The 23,156-nt window shown below is 38.2% G+C and overlaps 1 protein-coding gene and 1 long non-coding RNA gene across 5 annotated transcripts in view; both read right to left on the reverse strand.

The window, feature by feature from the left end:
• Positions 1 to 22,501, reverse strand: part of MAP4K3 (mitogen-activated protein kinase kinase kinase kinase 3) — a 188,386-nt gene extending 165,885 nt beyond the window's left edge. For 3 of the 4 annotated variants that reach the window (XR_004257220.1, XM_032239391.1, XM_032239392.1), the window contains exon 1: positions 22,063 to 22,501. Coding sequence is in view for 2 of the 4 variants with exons in the window: in XM_032239391.1 (XP_032095282.1) it covers positions 22,063 to 22,158 (96 nt within the window). In the remaining 2 variants the exon portion in view is untranslated. The remainder of the gene's footprint in view (positions 1 to 22,062) is intronic. The other variant, XM_032239393.1, reaches the window with a different exon arrangement.
• Positions 17,038 to 22,049, reverse strand: LOC116524207. Its single transcript, XR_004257221.1, has 2 exons — positions 19,333 to 22,049; positions 17,038 to 19,058 (listed from the first exon to the last, which is right to left on the reverse strand). It is a non-coding gene; the product is annotated as an uncharacterized LOC116524207 (long non-coding RNA).
• Positions 22,502 to 23,156: the final 655 nt, after the last annotated feature.

A 23,156-nucleotide genomic window follows, 5' to 3' on the forward strand; every position in this document is an offset into this window, starting at 1 on the left:
AAGTGTGTTCTGTGGAATTGGGATATTACAGTCATTAGGTAAAAAAACCAAAAATTTGTTTAGGTTTTAATTAAAGAATTTAGGAAAATGATCCGTCAAAGTTAAAAAGTACGTCTATCTATGGAGGACTTCTCATTCTTCAATATGCTAATATATAATGTGAATCTTCAAAAGGAGAAAGGGAATAGCAGCATTTCCTGAATCCATCTGACTGTAGAATATTTTAATCTAATTAAAGATCACTTTAAGGATCTAATGTTCCAGAAAACACACTTTGGAAAACTGCACTGATTCGTCAAACAAGACCAAAATAATTAAGTCAGTGAACATACTTCCAGAGGCAAAAATCAACGACAGCTAGCAGGTCAGACCTGGAAAAAGACCAGGAAAAAGGCCACAATATGGACTTAAAGGAGATCTTGCCACGCCTAGCTGCAGTCACTATCATTTCCTTTTAGCTATATACCGAACAGCTTATGGTCTCATGGTAGCAAAGTCTTCCTCCAAAATATTTACTGAGTTCTACACCAGAAGCTGGAGATATAACAAGGAAAAAGACAAAGAAGGCCCTGATCCCACGAAGCTTACATTCCAGTTAAGGGAAATAAATGCAAAAAAATATCAGATTGATTAGTGCTAGGCAGGAGGGAAAATAAAAACAAAACAAAAATACCTAGATGATATAATAGAACATGATTAAGCTATTAAAATAAAAACAAGCAAATAAATAAAACCCTAGAAACACTTGAAGGCCTTTCCTAAACAGCATCATGGAAATAGCCCCAAACTTACATGACAATGAAGAAAAGGAACAAATATTATTGCAGTAACAGTTAACATTTATGAAGTACTTACTATGTGAAGGTTATGTACTAAGATTTAAATTCTTTATTATTTAAACTTCATAATTTAAATACCATTATCCATTTTCATCTTACAAGTGGCTAAACTGAGGCATAAAGAAGTTAAATTACATGTCCAAGATTGAAAAAACATAAGAACTAGTACAGCTAAAATTCTAATCTGACAATCTGACAATCAAGAGGCTCAATTCTTAAATTCCTAGTCATCTGACCAAATAGTATCTATTTGCAATTTTAATATTTTTAAAGATTTCTCGCATTTTCTAATTGTCTATTACATGCAACTAACTTGTCTAGCTAAAGTGACCAGTGAGGCGAGATCCAACAAAGGTTTACAAAATGTTAAGCTTTTTTTCTTAGAAAAGAGCATAAAGTACATCTCGATGTTCCATTTTACCTAGAGTATAAAGAAATTCATCAAAGCTTTCATATAGTAAAAGTTAAAGACCCAGGCTAAATTCCTTGTATCAGAAAGAGAAAAACACATAAGTAACCAAGTTCTATTAATAATACAGAAACTGAAGAGGATTTAGGCAAAGGTATGAGAAAACTATAGTCCTAAGTGGTTAAGGAACTGAATCAGTCATTTACCTAATTAATCAGGGAGCTAGGAACAGACCAACATTCCCCTTAATGTCTCTCCATCATTATGATGATGGAGGGCAGTCAAGGCAGAAGTCTGGAAATTCCAGTGCAGCACAGAGAATGGATTGGGTACAGAGTCAGATACCGGTAATTGCTGAGAAAAACAAGCACAATCGCAAAACATGTGAAACCAAAGACAGTCAAAAATGAGTCACAGCCAGTCACTATAATGACTGGAATTAACTGTGAGAATCCATTGACTGTACATGCAAAGTAACAATGTGGAGTGACACATTCCAGCAATACCGACTAAATAGAAAGTGAATACAATCAGAAAAAGTTGTAAGAAAAAGACCAGAGAAGAGGTAGGCCCCCGGTATCAGCAGACAAGGGAGTCCGCTAACAACTGTCTTCTTAGAACTACCTGTAGAGTTCTTGGCATACAAGATGCCCAAGCTCCATCTTATAGGTGCTAAGAAGCTCTTAAGTTAAGCTCCGCTTTGGATCACTTTGTTACTCAAGAGGGGCTTTTAATTTCTTGTTTCTTAACAGAAAATATACAAGATTCAGATATTTTCCCTAAGTACATTATTCTTTCCTCCTCAGATCAATATCTACATCTTTAAGTAACAACATATACAGTTACTTAAAATTCCTATTACAACCTTCCAAGGTGATCACAAGAGAAGAGTAGTTCAAGGAGTATCTGCTAGAGAACATGATTCGCATGCAGCTTTAAAGCACTGTCATAGTTAAACTTGATTTTGTTCTTCTCTGTCTTGATACTTTACAATAAGCAACATGTTCCTAATCTCTACAGAAATAGCCAAGTCTAGAAAACAGAAACACTCACCAACCTCTCTGTCAAAAGCCAAAATGAGAAGCAAAGAGAGGCACCAATTCTCTGAAGATCACTGTACCCCAGATGCAGGGAAAAAATCCTGCTCTTAACTTTAAAATTATATCTTACTACTAAATCCTGTTAGTAGGTAGAATTTTGGAGTTTGCGTTAAAATCGTCTATTAAATAGTTTTCAGAAACTACTGTGGGGGAATTAAGAGGCGAGTGACAATTCCAAAACGGCTTACAAAATAATGTTAGGCAAATTTTTCAAAAGAATACATTTTCTTCAGAAAATGTTTCAGTAATGTTTTTAAGAAATGGCCCCCACATTCCACCCCCACCACCACCTGCTTACAGATCTCTATTTTCTACTCTGTCTGCCTACTATGCCTCAATTCTCTTAAGAGTATGTACCAATCTAATACTTTGAACCTTGTATGAAACCCAAGTATTACGTAAAAAAATGGGAATTCATTTATCCAAAATTAAACCACCCAACTTCATAGAGAATCTTAAATACTGTCACCAACAATTTTTTGGAGAATTGAGAAGTTCAAGAAGTTATAAGCAACTCCATGAGTCAGACACAAAGGCCCATTAAGTTGGGTATGGTTCACAACCAGATTTTCTTTTCTGTGAAATGACAGTCTGTACTTGTAAAAGCCCAAATTTCTCCTAGGTGCTTTTTAAATGTTACAGCTCTCAAACAGCTCCAAATGAATGGGCTTCATTTTACAAGTATGTACTACAACTGAACAAGCATCAGGAGCATTAAAATTTCCTTCAGATTTTTTATGCTTACTGATATGACTTTGTTTTTGTTTCAGCAGCAAGGGAAATTTGACACGTTCTGCACTAATAAAAAATGAGAATTCTCAATGCAAAATCCTTTTGCACTTATTGGTGAACAAGAAGTAAGTACAATCTAGTTTCAACTTAATTCTTAGAAACAGATTTATGGGATTAAATGCCGTTAAATTTGAGTGGGAAAAAGGAGACAGCCAATTAAAAGAAAGGAAAGTAAAATTATGGTGAAAAGATAATCGTACGTATTACTTCAATGAGGATCAATCAAAGTAAGCCACTTTATCAAGTTCCTGTGGTTTTTATATCTCTCCAATCCTTATAAATTAATGTCAGGCAATAACAATCACTTTTGGTGTTCATTAATAGTACTTAATATAAAAATAATTATAGGCCAGGCATGGTGGCTCTTGTCTGTAATCCCAGCACTTTGGAAGGCCGAGGCAGGTGGATCACATGAGGTCAGGAGTTCAAGACCAGCTTTTTCACGTCAAAGTAGAAACACGAAACCCCCTCTCTATTAAAAATGCAAAAACTAGCTAGGTGTGGTTGCAGGCACCTGTAATCCCAGCTACTTAGGAGGCTGAGGAAGGAGAATCATTGAACCTAGGAGGTGGAGGCTGCAGTGAGCCAAGATTGCGCCATCACACTCCAGCCTGGGCAACAGGGCACGACTGTCTAAAAAAAAAAAAAAAAAGACCGGGCATGGTGGCTCACACACCTGTAATCCCAGCACTTTGGGAGGCTGAAGTGGGCAGATCACCTCAGGTCAGAAGTTCCAGATCAGCCTGGCCAATATGGTGAAACCCTATCTCTATTAAAAAATACAAAAAAAAAAAAAAAAAAAAAAATTAGCCAGGCATGGTGGCACGTACCTATAATCCCAGCTACTCAGGAGGCTGAGGGAAGGAGAACTGCTTGAACGTGGGAGGCAGAAATTGCAGTGTACTGAGATTACACCACTGTATTCCAGCCTAGGTGACACAGTGAGACTCTGTCGCAGGGAGTGGGGGGGATTATAAATCAATAACATTTGGAAAAATAAATTCCCTCTAACACTATCTTGTTTCTGATTATAGACTCAAATACTCAAATATGAGTCGTACTGTCTGTGTAACTCATTGAATTATATGGTAAATTGTATAGTATACCAGTTATATCTCAATAAAACTGTCAAAAAATTTAAGTCAGATGCTGGGGAAGGTGGAGTTGGGGGAGCTGTCCTGTTAGAAAATAAAACTTCAGAATAACTAACCTTCTACATGAGTTTACCAATGAAACCAAATGCTAAGCAGGCTCTGGTAAAACAGAATAGATAAGATGTTTCTGGCATGTTAATAAAGAAATTCTTTCAACTAATTTGGCTCTTGACTTGAACAGCAGCCAAAAAAACGCCTTTGCTAACTTCAATTCTGACCCACTCCTTTCCCCTCTGTACAAGAGACATATGTGAAGAGGGTGACAACCACATGCTTCTACCAGAAGGAAAAATTAATCTGGCAATCTTCATGGAATGGTTTAAGGAGGGCAGAAAAAAAAAAAAGGTTCCAGAAGATTTTTTAAAAGCATGAATTACTTTCCTCATAGGCACAATCTCTTCAACCGGAAGAAAGCAAGCATTCTTTTCCTTTAGTGAGGATACACAGTTCCATTTCTGCAAGTTTGTCTTTTTTTTTTTTTTTTTTTTTGAGATGGAGTTTCACTCATGTTACCCAGGCTGGAGTGCAATGGCGCGATCTCGGCTCACCGCAACCTCCGCCTCCTGGGTTCAGGCAATTCTCCTGCCTCAGCCTCCTGAGTAGCTGGGATTACAGGCACGCACCACCATGCCCAGCTAATTTTTTGTATTTTTAGTAGAGACGGGGTTTCACCATGTTGACCAGGATGGTCTCGATCTCTTGACCTCGTGATCCACCCACCTCGGCCTCCCAAAGTGCTGGGATTACAGGCTCGAGCCACCGCGCCCGGCCCTGCAAGTTTGTCTTTTTAAAGAAATTTACTCTTTTCTAACCACTGTCCCCTCTCATATCCAGAGGGGTACTTCAGGGATTTTTCTGAGATCACTGAACCCTCTCCTTCCTTAGCATAAAAAATAATATTTTTAAAAATGATAACCAACACTACCATGTTTTCACACACCTATTTTTGGCAGTAGAGCCGAATGTACAGACTCTGGAGGCAGACTGGGTTCAACTGCTAGCTCTGCCATTTACTAGCTGTGGACCCTTGGGAAAAAACCACATAAGCTCTCTGGGCCCCTCTCTTCTCATTTGTAAAACAGAGATAAGTAAAGTTCCTATATCACAGCAAGGATTAGAACTAAAATTGGTTGTTACATGTAAAAGTTCACAGAATATGCTTAGCACAGAGTAAGTGGTATATAATTATTATTATTATTATTATTATTATTATTGAGATGGAGTTTCTCTCTGTTGCCCAGGCTGGAGGGCAATGGCGAGATCTCAGGCTCACTGCAACCTCCCCCTCCTGGGTTCAGGGGATTCTCTTGCCTCAGCTTCCCAAGTAGCCGAGATTACTGTGCCTGCCACAACGCCCAGCTAATTTTTGTATATTTAGTAGAGACAGGTTTCACCATGTTGACCAGGCTGGTCTTGAAGTCCTGACCTCAGGTGATCCACCTGCCTCGGCCTCCCAAAGTGCTGGGATTACAGGTCCACAGCGGTCGGTCAATTACTATTATTTCAAAGAGTTAATGAGTAACTTTAAAATACAAGAAGAGTTTGGCTTGTCAACTTGTAACACGAGAGTTGTGAAAATTTCTAAAAAGCTATACAGATATACTGAAATTGAGCAAATTTTGGATGTAAATGGATATCAGACAGTGAAAGCCAGGTTTCTTACTACTGGATTAGGAAGCTATAGATAAGCAATGGGGGAAGGCTAGAACAAACCATGTGATGCTCGATTAGATAAAGAGACATCAGTATGAACTCAGGTTTAGCTCAAAATGGATAAAGATGGAGAGACACTAAAACATTACAGATATGTATGCATACGTGGTTTAGTAGTATATACATGTATTTCCTAGCTTCATCTACTGAGAAAGATCCTAGAAGCAATGACATGCCAACAGCAAACATACTCAGACCCAGATCTTGGTATCTAATACCATTCTCTAATAAAAGGAACCAGGGCTCCTTGGAAAAATGTCTGATTATCAGACTAGGGGAGAGAACATACAAGATGAGCCTGAAGCATCTTGCAGTGCCAGAAAGTAAGTGTTAAAAACAAAATGATGGGGACCTATCAAAGGGACACAGAAAAGAGCCTGAAAGAGCTCCCAATGGCTAAGCTGGAGCAATATGGGCAACAAAATAAATCATGGAGTACTGGATCATAACCCAAAGTATAAAATAAATATCCACAAATCCATACTAATATAAAACAACTGAATAAATAAATACATGAGAGCAAAGACATAAATCTATACAGAAAAATTTCAGGTAATTTATGAAGATACTCCCTTCCTCAATGAGGTGAAGTTTAACTTCTTACCTCTTATGTGTGGGGCTGTGTTTAGTGACTTGCTTCCAAAGAGTACAAAAACAGAAGCATAGGGAAAAGTAGCTTTACAGTGCAGAAACCTGGTCAACTACAACAGCCAGGTGATCGAAGTTAACATTGCTGGTGATAAATTATGTCAACAGCATGCATACTTCATTCTCCCCAGAATCTATAAGCCCAATCTAACCATGAGAAAAAACATCAAAAAACCATAAATTTAGAAACATTCTACAAAATACCTGACAAGCAGTCTTTAAAACTATCAAAGTTATCAAAAACCCAAAAGTCTGAGAAGCTGTCATACACCAGAAAATTCTGCTTAAGGGGGCATAGTGACTAAATAGAATATGGTATCCTGGATGGAATCCTGAGACAGAAAGAGGCACTAGAGAAAAACTTGTGAAATCCAAATAGACAGTGGAGCTTAGTTAACAGTAATGTTCTGATACTGGTCCTCAGCTGTGCCAAATGTACCATGGTAACATGTTTAAAAAAAAAGGGAAACTGGGTTATGAGTCTTTGTGACTTTTATAAATTCAAAAGTATTCCAAATAAAGATTATTTTTTAAAAAAACTTAATTATATAGTAAGTCAAACATTTTAAATGATGTTTTAAGTAGCATGACTTTAAAAAGATAAGCTTAAACAAAAAGGTATTTCTCGTCCAAAACAACTAATTTTATCATGTATTAGTAAGTGAATACTTTCTACAAAAAACGATGTTTTAAAAAAAAAACTAGATCCCTTTACCGCCATATAAAATAAGATTAGGTTACAGACTTTTCTTCTAAAGCCCACCAAAATAAGTTAAATTATATTTTAAAAATACATTGTCTAAAATCTTATAAAACTATTTATTTAAATTTCACTTTATATTATTTTCTATAAAAGAAATGTTACATTATAGAAATATTCTCTATATTTTAATTCAAATATTGCATCATAGCATGATAGAAACAGCTAAAGAAACTCAATACAAACAATACAAACCTCCTATAAAAATAGCAACTCTGCCCAGTAATTAACAGAAACCTCCAATTTTGGTTTTTGAAAGAAAATAAAGTTTGTCAAACCTCATGTGAACAGTTTACTGGAGGAAATAAAATCTCAACATTCCAAATTAAAACATCTTCTATGATTAGCAGACCCTAGTAGTATTAGTGAGTTAACATCACAGCACTAACCAGAAATAAGAGACCCCAAAAGAAAAATCCCAACATGATGATTATAAAATAAAAATGACAAATTTATTCTTGTTCAAGCTGAATGGCATTGAAAAAGTAAACGTAACTGTGTGTGGCCTGTTTCTGCCAAAGGCTTCATATTCTCTGCTCAATGCTTTTTGAAGGTTTGGAGTTTGTGGTTTTATTTACAGGAGAGATGGTGGAGCACAGGACAGGGACAGGCATGGAAAAGAGAAAGATGAAAAAGTTTTAGTAATGACATATCCCATCCGAGTTTCCTATCACTTTGCACTTTCAACGCTTTCTTCTTTCCACCATGTCATCTCCTGAGAATGAAATGGAGGAAGAGGAGTATGAAGCCCCTGGCCTAGGGTCACAGAGAGATTTTAAGTCACTTATACCTCTGAGGCACTGAAAAAAATACAGGAATCCAAAAAGGACTTTTAAGGATGCACAAGTGTTCAAAGGAAACTCTAAACAATTATGGGTAATCAATCTCTCACTATTCTTACCTATTCCATTATTCTTAGCCAGTTTCAACTGGGAAATTTTCAGTAACTTATAACACCAAAACTAAACACCATAACTTCCACATACATGTGCACTTACAGCATAGGTGTCTTCTATTTTATTTCATTTATTTGCTCAAGTAACACTATTCAAAGGAAAAACTGAAACCATGAAACATGAATTCTTTTTTTGTTGTTTGCTTGTTTAAAGACAGAATCTCACTGTATTGCCTAAGCTGGAGTGCAGTGCTGCAATCATAGCTTGTAGCAGCTTTGAACTCCTGGGCTCAAGTGATCCCCTGCCTCAGCCTCCCAAGTAGCTGAGACTACAAGCATGTGTCACCATGCCCGGCTCTCTCTCTTTTTTTTTTTTTTTTTTTAAGAGATGGGAGTCTAGCTATGTTGCCCAGGCTGGTCTTGAACTCCTGGTCTCAAGCAATCCTCGTACCTCAGCATCCTGAAATGCTGGAATTACAAGCATGAACAATCATGACTGGCCACCATGAATTTCTCAAATATTAAAAGTGAGGAAGAAGTCAGAGAACAGCTAATTCCTTTGAAAACTCAAGCAAAAGATGTTTCTTTCCTTGACACTCCCATCACTGAAGAATTCTTATTCTCAGGTGTCTACTATCCTTCCTGACGTTCTTTCCCCACTAGTTCTTTCAAATCTGCTAATCTGTAGCCCCATAGAAGTGGGTGGAAGCAGAAAGAGGAACCAACAACTTCCTTCTTGAAGATATTACACCTCAATCAATCTGTCCAAAATCTAACTCCACATCTTGCTTCATTCAACGTTCCCATCTCTCCATGTCATCTATGCCCCCAATTTCCCCTGTCATTAATCTAATCCACATCATTACCATTCACTCCTAACTGGTATACCATCTTCCACATAATCTGAAATATCAGATGAAGGACTAACTGTACACTCTCCACCACATCCATCCCTCACAGGACTAAGAAGTTGTCCCTGCCATCAAGTAGCTCACTATCACTCTTCTGTTCATCAGACACCTCAGCTGGTTCCCTTATTTCTATCACATTTAATTTATGACCTGGAGACAGTTTCTCAAGACATATTCTGGTCTCACCTACCTTTCTACAACAAAACAGTGACTACAAGGCATGGGGTCTAGAGGTAAGACTGCCTAAATTCAATCCTGGTTTCACCACTTACTAGATTTACTGACTTGGGGCTTTTTTGTGTGTGTAAAGACAGAGTTTTGCTACATTGCCCACCCTGGTCTTGAATTCCTGGGCTCAAACAATCCACCCACCTGAGCCTCTCAAAGTGTTGGTATTACAGGAGTGAGCCACTGCACCTGACCTGGGCCTATTCTTGACCTTTCTTTTTATGTCACAGTTCCTGTATCTGTAAAATGGAAATAACAACAATATCTACCTTGTAAGGTTGAGAAGTGGATTAAAATTAGAATATCTATAAAGTGCTTACATAAAATGAGGTCTAATACATAGTACATACGCTATAAATGGCATCTGCTATGATAACTATTGTTATTAATATCTAATATTCCCCATTGTTCTCCGATAAAAATCATTTGATGTAGTTTGGTCTGATTCCTGCGTGATCTCTTCTTCCTTATTCCTCCTCCTACCAGGTCTTCATTCTTCAATATTCACCTCAACTACAATGCCCTTCCACTTTATCTATTTAAACCCAAACAACCCAAACTTTCACTCTATCTCTTCTAAAAAGCCTTTATTTGGCCATGAGCTGCAAATTTTCTGATCTTCTGAACTTTTATTGGGAATCACATAATAATCACAAAATACACCATATTACTTAACGCTATAATTACTCAGTACTAGTCCCCTATCTAGTCTGCCACCACCTTGAGAAGATGGATTACATTCTGTTCATCCTCTGTGCTAGCCATGGTACACAGCTCAGTATGGGTGCTCAATCAACACTCCTGAGAAAAACACTAAGAGAAAGATAGAAATGATATAGTACTAGAAGAAAGTAGTATGATCAAACTCCTTGACAACAGACCACAGACAATGTTACCATTTCCTCCTACCTTCTCAATCATTGGTAATTAGGATGTTTTGCCAACTACTCTGTCTGAACAGCAATTATACCCTCCTAACTAGACTCAATAGCCTTCTCCTAGTCCTTATCTCCCCTACTTCTCTGCTAAATATCTAACTCCAAATTATAATCCCAAACTCCAAACTCCTTATGTTTGGAAACAGAGAGAAGACTATGTAGAGACACCAGGAGAAAACAGCCAACTATAAGTCAAAGACAGAAGCCTCAGAAAAACCAACTCAATATATTGCAACCTTGATCTCAGATTTCTAGCCTCCAGAGCTGCATACCATGGCTGGCAGAGAGGATGAACAGAATGTAATCCGTCTTCTCAAGGTGGTGGCAGACTAGATATGTCAACCAATACATGTAGAAGAAATTAATGGAGTTAGGAAATCATTATTTGGCAACCCTTATACTAACAATTCAAGTACAAATCATCACAGATGTTAAAATTAATGGGTATAAGTCTGATGAGGAACAAAATATTATATAGTCTCAAAGTATCTCCCCACAATTTACTTATTAATTATAAAAGGAAGAAATAATAACCTGATAATGAAGAAACTTGACACACTCATGTTAACCGAATAATCAAAGTCAACATTAATAAGGGAACTAATCAACATCATGTTCTTCCTGATATGATTCACTGAGGACACATCACTATAAATTTCTGCCAAAAAATGTGTAACATGAATTTAAACAAAAGGAAACACCAAACGTATCCCAAATCGGGGCATTCCACAAAATAAATGATGTATACTACTCAAAAACGCAGGTATCTAAAAACACAAAGAAAGGCTGAAAATCTCTTCTAGATTAAGAGACGAAAGTCTTATAAACTAAAAATAGCGTATGATTCTCCTGGATTGATTGATTTCTGGGAAAATGCTATAATAGACATTACTGGGACCACTGAAATTTCAATAAGGTCTGTAGATCAAATAACAGTATTGTATTAATATTAAAATTTCCTGATTTTGATAATTTATTCCAGTTTAAATACATGTCTTTGATTTTGAGAATACACATCAGTGTGTGTAAGGGTAAAGGAGTTTGATGTCTGCAACTTACTCTCAAATGGTTCAGGAAAAATAAATATGTATATATAGAGAGAAAAAGTGATAAATGTAGTGAAGTATTAGCCACTGGTGAATCTTGGAACGGGTGTATGACAGTTATTTTTATTATTCTCTCATTCTTTGCAATTATACTGTGAATTCAAATTATTTTTTAAAAAGTAAACTTTTTTTAAAAATGGAAGTTTCAAACAGCAGATTAGACAGACACAATTAAAGATAATAAAGATATGAACCATAATACAAGACACAGAATAAAGAGTTAGAAAAATCGAGACAGCGGGGGTGGGGAGGGAGGAGAGGGTAGGGAGGAATAACATGGGGAGAAATGCCAGATATGGTATGCACCTAAAGTTAAATAAATAAATTTTAAAAATAATAATTAAAAAAAGAGTTAGAAAAATCATAAGAAGACATGGTGAACTATAACAAAGTTAAAGAATACAATAGGAGCTCTAAAGAGAAACAAGAAAGAGATAGCGGAAGAAAAGATATCAAAGATATTGCAGTTCACAATTTTCCAGGACTGAGGAAATATGCTACTCTTCAGATTAAAGAAAAATAAATATTTTAATTAAAATCCACACATAACATTGTGAAATTGTACATACCAGAATCAAAGAAAAAAAATCTTAAAAGTTAAATAGGGAGGAAAAGGTAAGATTAGCTACGAGGAACAATAATTATACTGACAACAGACTACTCAGCAGCACAACAGGTAACCAGAAGACAACCAAATATCTTCCAAGTGCTAAGAAAAAACAACCGTCAACCTAGATAGAATTGTATATTCCACTACACTACGATTTAAAAGTACAGACAAAATAAAGACAACTGGAAAGGGGGAGAGGAAGACAGAGTTTACCTTATATAGTTCCTCACCTGGAAAATAAGAAAGAAAAAAAAATCCTACCAAATACTGCTTCAAGAATAAAGAAAACTGAACCCAGAATGAAGGAATATAATGCCAAGAACAAACAGTGAGCAAAGAAGTTGAAAACTCCTACAGGTAAAAGCATTGTCTGTATAAAATGATAAAAACTAAACTGGGACATTTAAGGACAGCAGAACCAAAGAGACAATACAGAATAGGAAGGTGGTGAATGAAACTAAGCCTTCTAAAATCCACATACTGACCACAAAGAGAACAGGGAAGATCAGTTAACTTTAGACTAATTACACATGATGAAATTTTAACAGTAACCACCAAAAGCGTAAAAGTAAAATCTGTAACTTTTAAATCAACAAAGATGAAAGGGAAGAAATAAATCTTACTGAATACCATCTAAATAGCTACCCAAGCAGGTTAGAGAGAAAAGAAATTTGAAATTAATTTGAAAAATACTACACTGTAGGTCAAGTGAGTTTTAAATTCTTCAATTGGCATTCATTTATCTGTATCTTGTATATGTGAAACATTATCTACCACATTTCCCAATATGTCTCCTTAGAATAGTTGTCTTCTTATTTCTTTGTCCACTTAGGTCCCACAGCAGTATTTTTAACCCGTATTTACTCTTTTGGAATGACTTCACCGTTCTCTACAATTGCAAATCCAATTTTTCTTCAAGTCCCAAGTCAAGATTCATTCTTCTAGGAAGTCAACTCATCTTTCCCTTAAATTAAAATTTCTATAGTATTTATAGTTTTATTGTTTTTTCTAATTGTTAAAATAGTGCCTCAGATGTGTTCCTTAGATGTTCTATTTATGTAGATTTTGTTTCCTTATATAAGAGCTTAAGTTCCTCAAGATAATAATTTTTTTAGGATCTCCTAAGCAATATAGCAGTGTTGTTTATTTTTCACTTAAGGATGAAGTAAGCCTTAAGTGTAGTATTTTCCTTTAATAAGTTCAAAAGATAGGAGTTTTGCAAAATACACATAAATACATACCTCTCACATATAAAAGTAAACCAAGTTTATAAGGTCTTTGTTATAATCTTTGGATACACAGAAAAAGTGGATGTCTTTTTAAATAGTCATTTTCCTTGTCTTCGTTTCATTTTTGCCAAATTTTATTAAAAGTAGTCCACAGCTAGGCACAGTGGCTCATGCCTATAATCCCAGAACTTTGGGAGGCCAAGGCAGGTGGATCACAAGGTCAAGACGTCAAGACCAACCTGGCCAACATGGGGAAACCCTGTCTCTACTAAGAATACAAAAATTAGCTAGGCATGGTGGCACACGCCTGCAATCTCAGCTATTCGGGAGGCTGAGACAGGGGAATTGCTTGTATCTGGAAGGTGGAGGTTGCAGTGAGCCAAGATTGTATCACTGCACTCCAGCCTGGGCAACAATGCAAGACTGCATCTGGAAAAAAATAAATAAAAGGACATATGCTCAGGGTTTAAAATGAATAAGATTAAGCCAAAGGAAGTCAGAAACCACTAGTAGAGTGAGAATTTTCATAAAAACTGAAAATACAGCTAATTTTATAATTACCATGCAACCTTGGATTTTCCATAACTATGTTTCACCACGATATTAGTAGGAAAAGCCAGGGAAAACATTTATGAATTAAAATCAACATATTGATGAGATAAAGATCATCTAAATAAATGTAAAGATATACCATCTTCATAGATCAGAAGATTCAGTGCATTTAAGATCTCAATTCTCCACTAACTGAGTGACAGATCCCACATAATCCCAGCAGACTGTGTATATGATAAAATATCACAAAAATATATACAAAGATATAAAAAAATGAATACATGCAAAAACTGATGAAATCTGACTAAGGCTTAGTTAATTGTACTGTGCCAATTAATTTCCTCATTTTGATAATGCACTGTAGGTATATAAAGATATCACCATTGGGGAAGCTGGGTGTTGGGTATGTGAGACCTCTTTTACTCTTTCTGCAATGAATTTACAATTACTTATCTCAAAACTTAAAACAAAATCCCAGTAGGCTTTTACATTTAACTTGAAGAGCTGACTCAAAAATTGATATGGAAAAGCAAAGGACCTAGAATAGATAAAACCATTTTGAAAAGGTAGCACAGAATCAGAGGACCCACTCTGCCTAATTTCAAGACTTTCTATAAAGCTACAGTAAACAAGACAATGAGGTATTGGTGAAAAGTACAGATATACAGCTCAAAAGAACAAGACTCCAGAATATACTCACATGTGTACTGTCAAGTGATTTTCATCAAGAGTGCTGAGGCAATTCATTCATGGTTCATTTATACAAAGTTCTAAAAGAGCTTTCATGGTGACAGAAATGGGAACAGTAATTGTGGGTGGGTGGTATTTATGACTGGCTGGGAAGGGGCATGTATTAATCTGTTCTCATGCTGCTAATAAAGACATACACAAGACTGGGTAACTTATAATGGAAAGAGGTTTAATTGACTCTCAATCCCACTGGCTGGGGAGGCCTTACAATCAGTGTAGGTTAGCATACGGGCAATGAAGAGAAGATTCTTTGAGCCAGGGAAGGTAGTTTATACAGAAAGAACTTTTATAATCTCAACTTTCTAAGAGCTTAAACAAAATAACTGTCTTATTTGAACATATCTAAATTTATGGTCAAATTTAAAAATCTTCTACAGAGTTTAAGGACTAAGGTAGGCAGTACATTACTACATCAGGAAACCAAACCTATAATCAGGTCAAGGCAGTTTGAACTCAGAAACGTGGCATCTTCCAGAACAAAAAAAGACTGTAAAAAAAAACAAAACTAAAGCAGAAAAGAAACACAATTTCTGTACATATAAAGGTGGTATGAAAAAATAAATAAACATAAAAATAAAACATTATTTCATCTCTTGAATCGAATGCCTTTTTTTGTATTGGTGAAGAAAGTCCTCTTCCTAAAAAGGCTTTGTATTAATAATAATAATAATAATAATAATAATAATAAAAGTCATATATGATAGCCTACTGATAGATTCACTAGTCAGTCACTAGGGGTCTTTAGTTCAAAATGACAGAGTATCTTCACATGCATATAACAGTTATGAACATTGCTTAATATGCCAAAGATACATTAAGCCTATCGATTTTAGATTTAAGACCTAATAATAATCCATACATTTAACTCATTCAGTATCCACTATTGCCAGAACTCTTAAGTCAAGCCCAATGCCACCTCCTCTGCAAGGACTGCTCTGATTTCTCCCAGTCAGAAACAACCATCTCCTTTCTCTAAATTCACACAGTTATGGTTTGTTCCTCTCATGTTGGTTCATTTATTCATTCCACAAACATGCATTAAGAATCTAATATGGGTCAGCTACTGGGGATACAGCAATGAACAAAGCCAAATCGCCAGTTTCCTGGATGTACACTCTAGTGGGGAGAGACAGGCAATAAACAAATAAACACGCGGTGACACATGCCATAATGAAAAGGTAAAGAGCCAAACTGAATTTTTTGTGAAGCTAACAAAACTTGAAAGTTCAGGCCCCTTCACTTGCATGGCCCTTTGTGAGTGCTAAGAGTTACTGGGACATGTAGAGTATTCCTGGTGGAGACAGGGAGCCAGAAGGCATTTTTTTGTGAGCGTATCTGATTAAACGCCTAAAGAAACCTCAGAAGAAAGGGACCTAAGGTTATAGCATTTTGTTGGGATATCTTTTCTCATTCTAAAGATTCACTTTCATATCTTTTTAAAAAAATTCTAGTTTGTTTTTTTAATGAGGATCCTCAAAACTGCATAAACTTCGGGTCCCATAAAACCTGGATCCATCCCTGATTTGTATCCTTGAAAGTAGTGGGAAAAGTGCTGTTTTTTGTAGGGTGGTAAGGAAGAGCCTCGTTAAAAGGTGGCATTTGAGCTGAGCCTTTAAAGGAAGAAGCAAACCAAACAGATACTGGGGGGGAAGAGTAGATTTTAGGCAGAGACAGCAAGCTAAAAACCCTGAGGCAGAACACGAGGAACAGAGTAGGTTAGAAGGACGGTAGCAGAAGAAATATATAATAACAAATACTACTAGACACTAACAGCAATTAACAATGACTACACTATTACGTGTCAGGTACTGTCCCAAGCACTTTTCTAAGCAACTCCATTTTATAACTGAGGAAACTGAGACAGACAGAGAGGGATTAAGTAATTGGCCCAAGGACAAAGAACTAGTGGGTGGTCAAACTAGGCAGCCTGGCTCCAGAACCCTGTTCTCAAATCACTGTGCTGTGCTACAGAGAGGCCAGTTGTGCAATTATGGAGTATCTAGAGAATCTCTCAGCCAGCAAGAGATTTACTATGATATAAATGAGAAAACCAACAAGATTTTGATCTCAAACTATGATAGCTAATAGCAGGTACACATTTTATGTTCCTTGTAAATACCAAGTACCAAGTCTTGTCATTTCTGCTACTCTACTCACAGTTCCTAACACATTTCCTCTCATACTACACAGCTCAATGTATGGTGGCTGTTCAATGTACTCTCATGAGAGAACTTAATATTCATTCTCAATACAAAATGATGCATTAGATATGTTTCACAAATAAATACATATACAGATCAAAGGTTGGAGGTAAGTACCTCCTTGAGGAAATCAGATCTGTATCAAAGTCAGATAACCTGTTTGTTTGCTTTCCAAACATTCTAGCAAAATTACTCCATTGTCACTTTTCACCTCAAACAGCTACTGATGATTGGAAATTCTACTTTAATCAACTTTAAATGATCTTTCTGCAGTTTAGGGCCATTTCTTCTGGTCTCTCTAGACTCTATTCTAAATGGAAGTAAATAAAAGTGAGCATAACTCCAAATAACAATGTTTGAGTTTCCTTCAAATGTTCTTTTCTAAATGCTTAAGGTCTTCATCAGTTAGGTTTAAGAACTGAGTTTTCCAGAAAGGTTCTCACAAATGCTGATTATAATGGAAGAATTAGTCTTTGATAATATTAAGTAGAACACCTTGAAAAACGCCTAATTACAAATTAACACATAATTCTCTAAATGCATACAAATTGGTTTCCTGATTTTACTGCCCAATCCTCACCTTTTTCCCTGCGAGATTTCACAGACACCTAAATCTATTTACATAGGCTACCATGTGAATGCTACCTGGAAGCTTAGCAACACTGCAGCCTGTGCTTCAGAGCAAATGGCTTCCAAACACACATAGATAAAACAAATCAGTATCAACCTTTCAAAGCATGCTCTTCAAGACACTAAGACTAAGGACAAGCAATATGTATTAAAGAGAAAAAGAATCTCATAGTTTTTGTCATCAAGGGCCTATGATGGTAATACTACCTCCACAACAAAAAAGCTCTGACAGGTTGATTCCACAAGGTCACAGAGCTAATAAATCCCAGATTGTCCACATCCTCAGTGCCTTTTAACTACACCATGCCACCTTAAGTACAATAAATATGTTATTACACTGAGTATGAAACCGTTTTCAAAATAAAAACCTCCACCAACCTTCCAAGAATGACTATAATCAGGTCTTATTATTAAAGCAAAGTTTACCAGGTTTCTTTACCATAGGACTTGTCAGTCTTCAACCTACTCATAGTATGGCTTTTCCTGAAGCACCCCAACCACACTTTGGAAAAATGCCTCTGTACAGAATTTGGCTAATGCCTAAAAAGTCCAGTCCGAAAGTCACTAAAGATGACTCTAAGGCTTAAAGCCTAGAGTCTTTGTGTTTGTAGTCTTGGATACACAGGCTAGGAATCGTTCACAGGGACCAGACTGAAACCACAAGACTAGGTAAGATATTTCCATAGATACCATATTAAGACTATTCCTTCAAAACTTCTTTTGCCTTATCCTAACTCCAGCTTTACTATCTCCTGCTTCTTTCTAGCAATGTATCTAGAAAAACATAAGGACATAAAGACTTTAAAGCGTGGTAATAATAAAAATTAAGTAGGAAAACTGCCTGAGAAAAGATGGCATAATGCATGTGAAAATCATATTAAATGTTGATCATGTGATCTACTATAACAGAACTATCTGATTTCCCCAAGAAAACTTTTTCAAATGGCAATCCTATGGATTTTTTCTTTTCATTTTTTTGGATCATGAAGCTCTTAAGAATGCAATGAATACCATAAGCCATCTCCACAGAAAAACACAAACACATATAACATTAAGCCTATTAACTTCAGAGCACTTTATGGGCCTCCTGAGGCCCAACCAAAGAGCTCTAGTTGTCAGCTCCTAGGTCCCCAGGTAACCCAAGATGCAGACACTTCATGACAGATCAAGCCTGGAGTTAGTTACATGACACTTACAAGACATGACTTTTTTTAGACAGTGCAGATAAGATGTATATATGCATTGGCCTGAAAAAAATAAAAATAACTTAATTACTGAGTAAAATTTGAGTCATTTATCCAAGACCAAAAGCAGAAGGGCCTATGATGGTAATACTACCTCCACAACAAAACAACTCTGAGAGGTTGATTCCACAAGGCCACAGAGCTAATAAATCCCAGATTGTCCACATCCTTATTCAGTACCTTTTAACTACACCATGCTACCTTCAGTACATGTTATTACACTGAGTAGGAAACCATTTTCAAAATAAAAATCTCCACCAACCTTCCAACAATGACTATAATCAGCTCTCTTATTTATTTAATCCAGTCATTCCATTTTCACCACCTAAATGCTGACAAATTAAGGAACCTTATATATATATATATATAAAGTTCCTTAATTTATATATAAATATATATATAAATACATATTTATATATAAATATATATATTTATATATAAATTTATATATAAATACATATAAAGTTCCTTAATTTATATATACAAAGTTCCTTAATTTATATATATCAATATATATATAGATATATATAAATGTATATATAAAGTTCCTTAATTTATATATATATACAAAGTTCCTTAATTTATATATATATATATATATATATATACACACACACACACACATACACACATATATATATACATATACATACAGGCTTTTGAAACCAATGTACTTCTCTAATGCAATTAATTTGTATAAATAAGAAAAATCTAAAACAGCAAAACAAATAACAAAAATTTGTAACTTTATAGCATAAATTTGATTACAGACAAAAATACAAATAAAAGGGGGATCTGATGCCAAAAACTACATGAAGTTTCTCTGCTTTGGTCACTGGTATTGGAAGAGTCTAGCAGGCAGGGACCAAGCAAATTTTTATCTGATGTCCACTTGGCAGATGACAAAAACAGTGAGGCCTGGCGGCACAGCAGGACTTAGGTATTCCAACTACTTCTGAAAGATCTACACTAACTCAGAATGTGGCTACAACTCAAATGCTAAACTGTGTGCCCCAGTTTTTTCACTGAAAATGTAATACATTATCTGCCCATCTCTTGTCTTTAGAGAGGCAGTACTGTCTGTTGGTTAAGAATACAGTCTCTAACTGGTTCAAATTTTGGCTTTACCACCTACCAACTCTGGCAAGTTAATCTCCTTGTGCCTCAGTTTATTCAACTGCAAAATGGAGTTAACAACAGTACCTATCTCACAGGTTTGCTGTTTAGAAAAATCTTACAGTGCCTGGTAAGTAATAAGCATTCCATAAACAACAGCTAGTATTATCATTATTTTAAACGAATGAAAAGATTAATCAACTTACTATACTTCTATTACACAGGAAATTACAGGCCCTAATTTTTTTATTTTTTAATCATGTGGCTTAACTACTGTTTTTTTTTAAATATAGTAAGTACACAGCCAATTATTCCTGCAAAAAATTTACTGTATACCCTGCCACCTAAAACTTATACATTCATCAAGTTTTAGTTAACTTTTCATCAGAATAGAAGTGAACTTGCCCAACCAGCCATAAGCGACTTGCATCCAACCACCTCTACTTTCACAGTCATCACCATATGCCTTAACAACATTATTCTTACCTTGACTATCACAATGGCCTCCCAACCGCTCTTCCCCCCCATTCCACTCCTCATGCTGTAGTAGGGAGATCTTTCAAAAACCTAAATCTAATTTCACTCCCCTGCTTAAAAACCTGCAGTGGTACCTGACTGTCCTAAAGAAGTCCAATCCCCTAATGAGAACTGAGAGGCCTGCCAGATCTAGAGCCATCCTTCCTCTCTGGATACTCAGACTATACAGGTCTTCTTTCAAACCGGGCCTCAGAGCCTTCACATATCATGCTCCCCTATCTGGCATAATTCTCCCCAGTACACCTCGGATCTCAGCTAAAGGGCGATGAGCCTCTGACACCCCAAACAGAATCAGGTCCTATTACATGCTCTCATAACTCTGATCCCTACACTCTTCTCCTCTGTAGCACAAAATAAAACTGCAATAAGATAATTATTTAAATGGCTGTTTAATACTGTCCTTGTCCAAAAAAAGGGAAACCCCTAGTAAGATTTGGAACCAAGTCTATCGTTTACTGCTAGAACCCCAAGTGCTTACTTGCCCAGTATCTCATACATTGTAGGTGTGCTCAATATACCTGCCTAGTCGAAAAAGTGATGAGATCCATGACAGGGAAAAGCAAATCATCCACAAAACGAGACTAAAGCAGAACATTAGCTGCACTGGATTAAATATGTAAGTTAACATCGGCATTATACTGAAGAGTAAAAACCTATTGCTTAAACATGGGCAAAATAAAGTCAAGACTAAACTTTCCAATGCAAAATTACGTTTCTTTGTGCATCCTCAGGTGTTAGGTGAAATAGGAGGAGTTCAACTTCAGTTACCAGTAAGAAGATACACAACTAAATCAAGACTGCTGCCACATTTGGCACCAATCTCCTCTCTTCTTGGCAGTAACTGCGAGGCCAAGAGTTGAGTTGGCCAGGGAAGAGTGATTTATCCTCCCACATTTAGAAGTGTTCCCTCTACAACAGGAATGCTGTAATGCTAATGGACTTTGAATTGTAACCTTGTCAAACCAGTACCTTCCCTAAGTATTCAAGTCACTTTTTAAAAAAACAACTTTATATGGCATTGCAGTGCAATTCAACTTAGAGAAAACAAAGTTGCTTTTTCAAAAAGTGACTAGAAAACAAAAAAAAAAAAAAAAAAAAAAAAGGTTTTAATACACAAAAAAAGTCATTACTTGGAAAATTAGAAGAAACTGATAGGGGGATGATAAGACGCTAAAGGCTGAGAGCTGTCGATGGAGGATGGAGGTCGCCCAGCATAGTATAACCACTACCACCAAGGCCTGGTGGGCAGCAGCTCCCAACCTAGAGCCGGCAATCCCAGGTCCTTGTGAAGCAGGCAGGTTTGACAACGCCAGACCCCTGCTGTCCGGTTCGTCGCGTTGACCCTGCCAATGCAACAAACGCCCCAGACCCTCTCTGCACTGTGATGAGCAGAGTGGCCCGCTCTCGTTCTGCCCTTCCCTGGAAACGCGCGCGAGAGAGGAGGTGGCAAAAATCACATCCACCGGAGGGCTCACGTGAGGGCTGCGGAGGTCTCAGGTAAGGGCTGGGGAGGTCTCGGGGTAACACATTTGGCCCTTTGTTCACCAAGCCATCAGAGCCCTCGGCGTCCGCGGCTCCTCCTCCCCCACTGCTCCCAGGCGCCAGCGTCTCCCGAGGACAGGCGGCGCGGGCTCGGGCGCCCAAGCTTGGCCGCGAGTCGGGACCCCACGGCCTCGGCGGCGCGCGGCCCCTGTCCTTACCTTGTAGACGTCGCCGTAGGTGCCGCTGCCGATGCGCTGAATCAGCTCGAAGTCCTCCTGCGGGTTCCGGCGGGACAGGTCGAAGCCGGGGTTCATGGCGGGCCCCAGGTGCCCCCAGCCTCCCTCCCGGGCAGGGGAGGGGGGGCGCGCTCAGGGGGCCACACGGAGAGAGGGCGCCGCGGCCGGACCCCGGCTCCCCCGGCGGTCACAATCGCCCGGCTCCACGCTGCTGCGGCCACCGCCGCCGCCGCCGCCGCCGCCGCCGCTCCCCTCACGCCGCTGCGGACGACGACGAACGGCCCAACCGTCCCCGCCCCTCGCAGCCCGCCACCGCGCCGAACTCGGTCACACCCACAAGGAGAGGAGAACCCTCGCAGCCCCTCGCTCGGGGTGAAACTCCAACATGGCTTCCGCTTTCACCGCTCCTCCCCCTCCCCTTACTCCGGCTCGTCCAACCTCCTCCCACTTTTCCCGACTCCCGCCCGACTGCGCAGCCGCGATCCCGGAGGGAGCGCTCCAGGCCTGGCGCGCACCCGACCGGTGCGCGTTCCGGCTCTGCGCGCCTGCCTGGCCGGGCCAGCGGCGGAGCAGCTCGGGACCCGAAAGGCCTCGGCTTTCCTGCGGACCCGCGCCCAACTGCTGCCGCCAGACTCTTGAGAAGGTTTGCCTGGCCCAGGGACCGTGGTTGGGACCGGCAGAAAGTGGCTTCTTTTCGTTTCTGATTCCCCTAACTACAAAGTTGGATCTTGCTTTATCTGGTCCCAGTTCCAAGCAGACAGCATAGTGGTCATTTACGAGACAATCAGTGTCCCGAAATTTATTATTATTATTTCAGAAGCAGCAAAACATAGCATACCACCGAGCGCTGCAGCCTTTCTGGGATTGCAGGGAGGGGGGTCACTAAACACACCGTGAGGAAAGCCCCCAGGAAAAGTGAGCTGTGCTTGCTCCTGTCCCCGACACTCGGACCCTTGGAGTTGGCCTGCCAGGGTGCAAAGGAGGGTAGGCCAGGAGGGCAGCCAGAGAGGCGTGTGTAGTAGGCAGCGCGTGGAAGCTCCAGGGGAAAACACGCGGAACAGCTGCCCACCATCCCG

Source organism: Sapajus apella, unplaced genomic scaffold, assembly GCF_009761245.1.
Source record: "Sapajus apella isolate SASKATOON/1434 unplaced genomic scaffold, GSC_monkey_1.0 scaffold44, whole genome shotgun sequence".
NCBI lineage: Eukaryota > Metazoa > Chordata > Mammalia > Primates > Cebidae > Sapajus > Sapajus apella.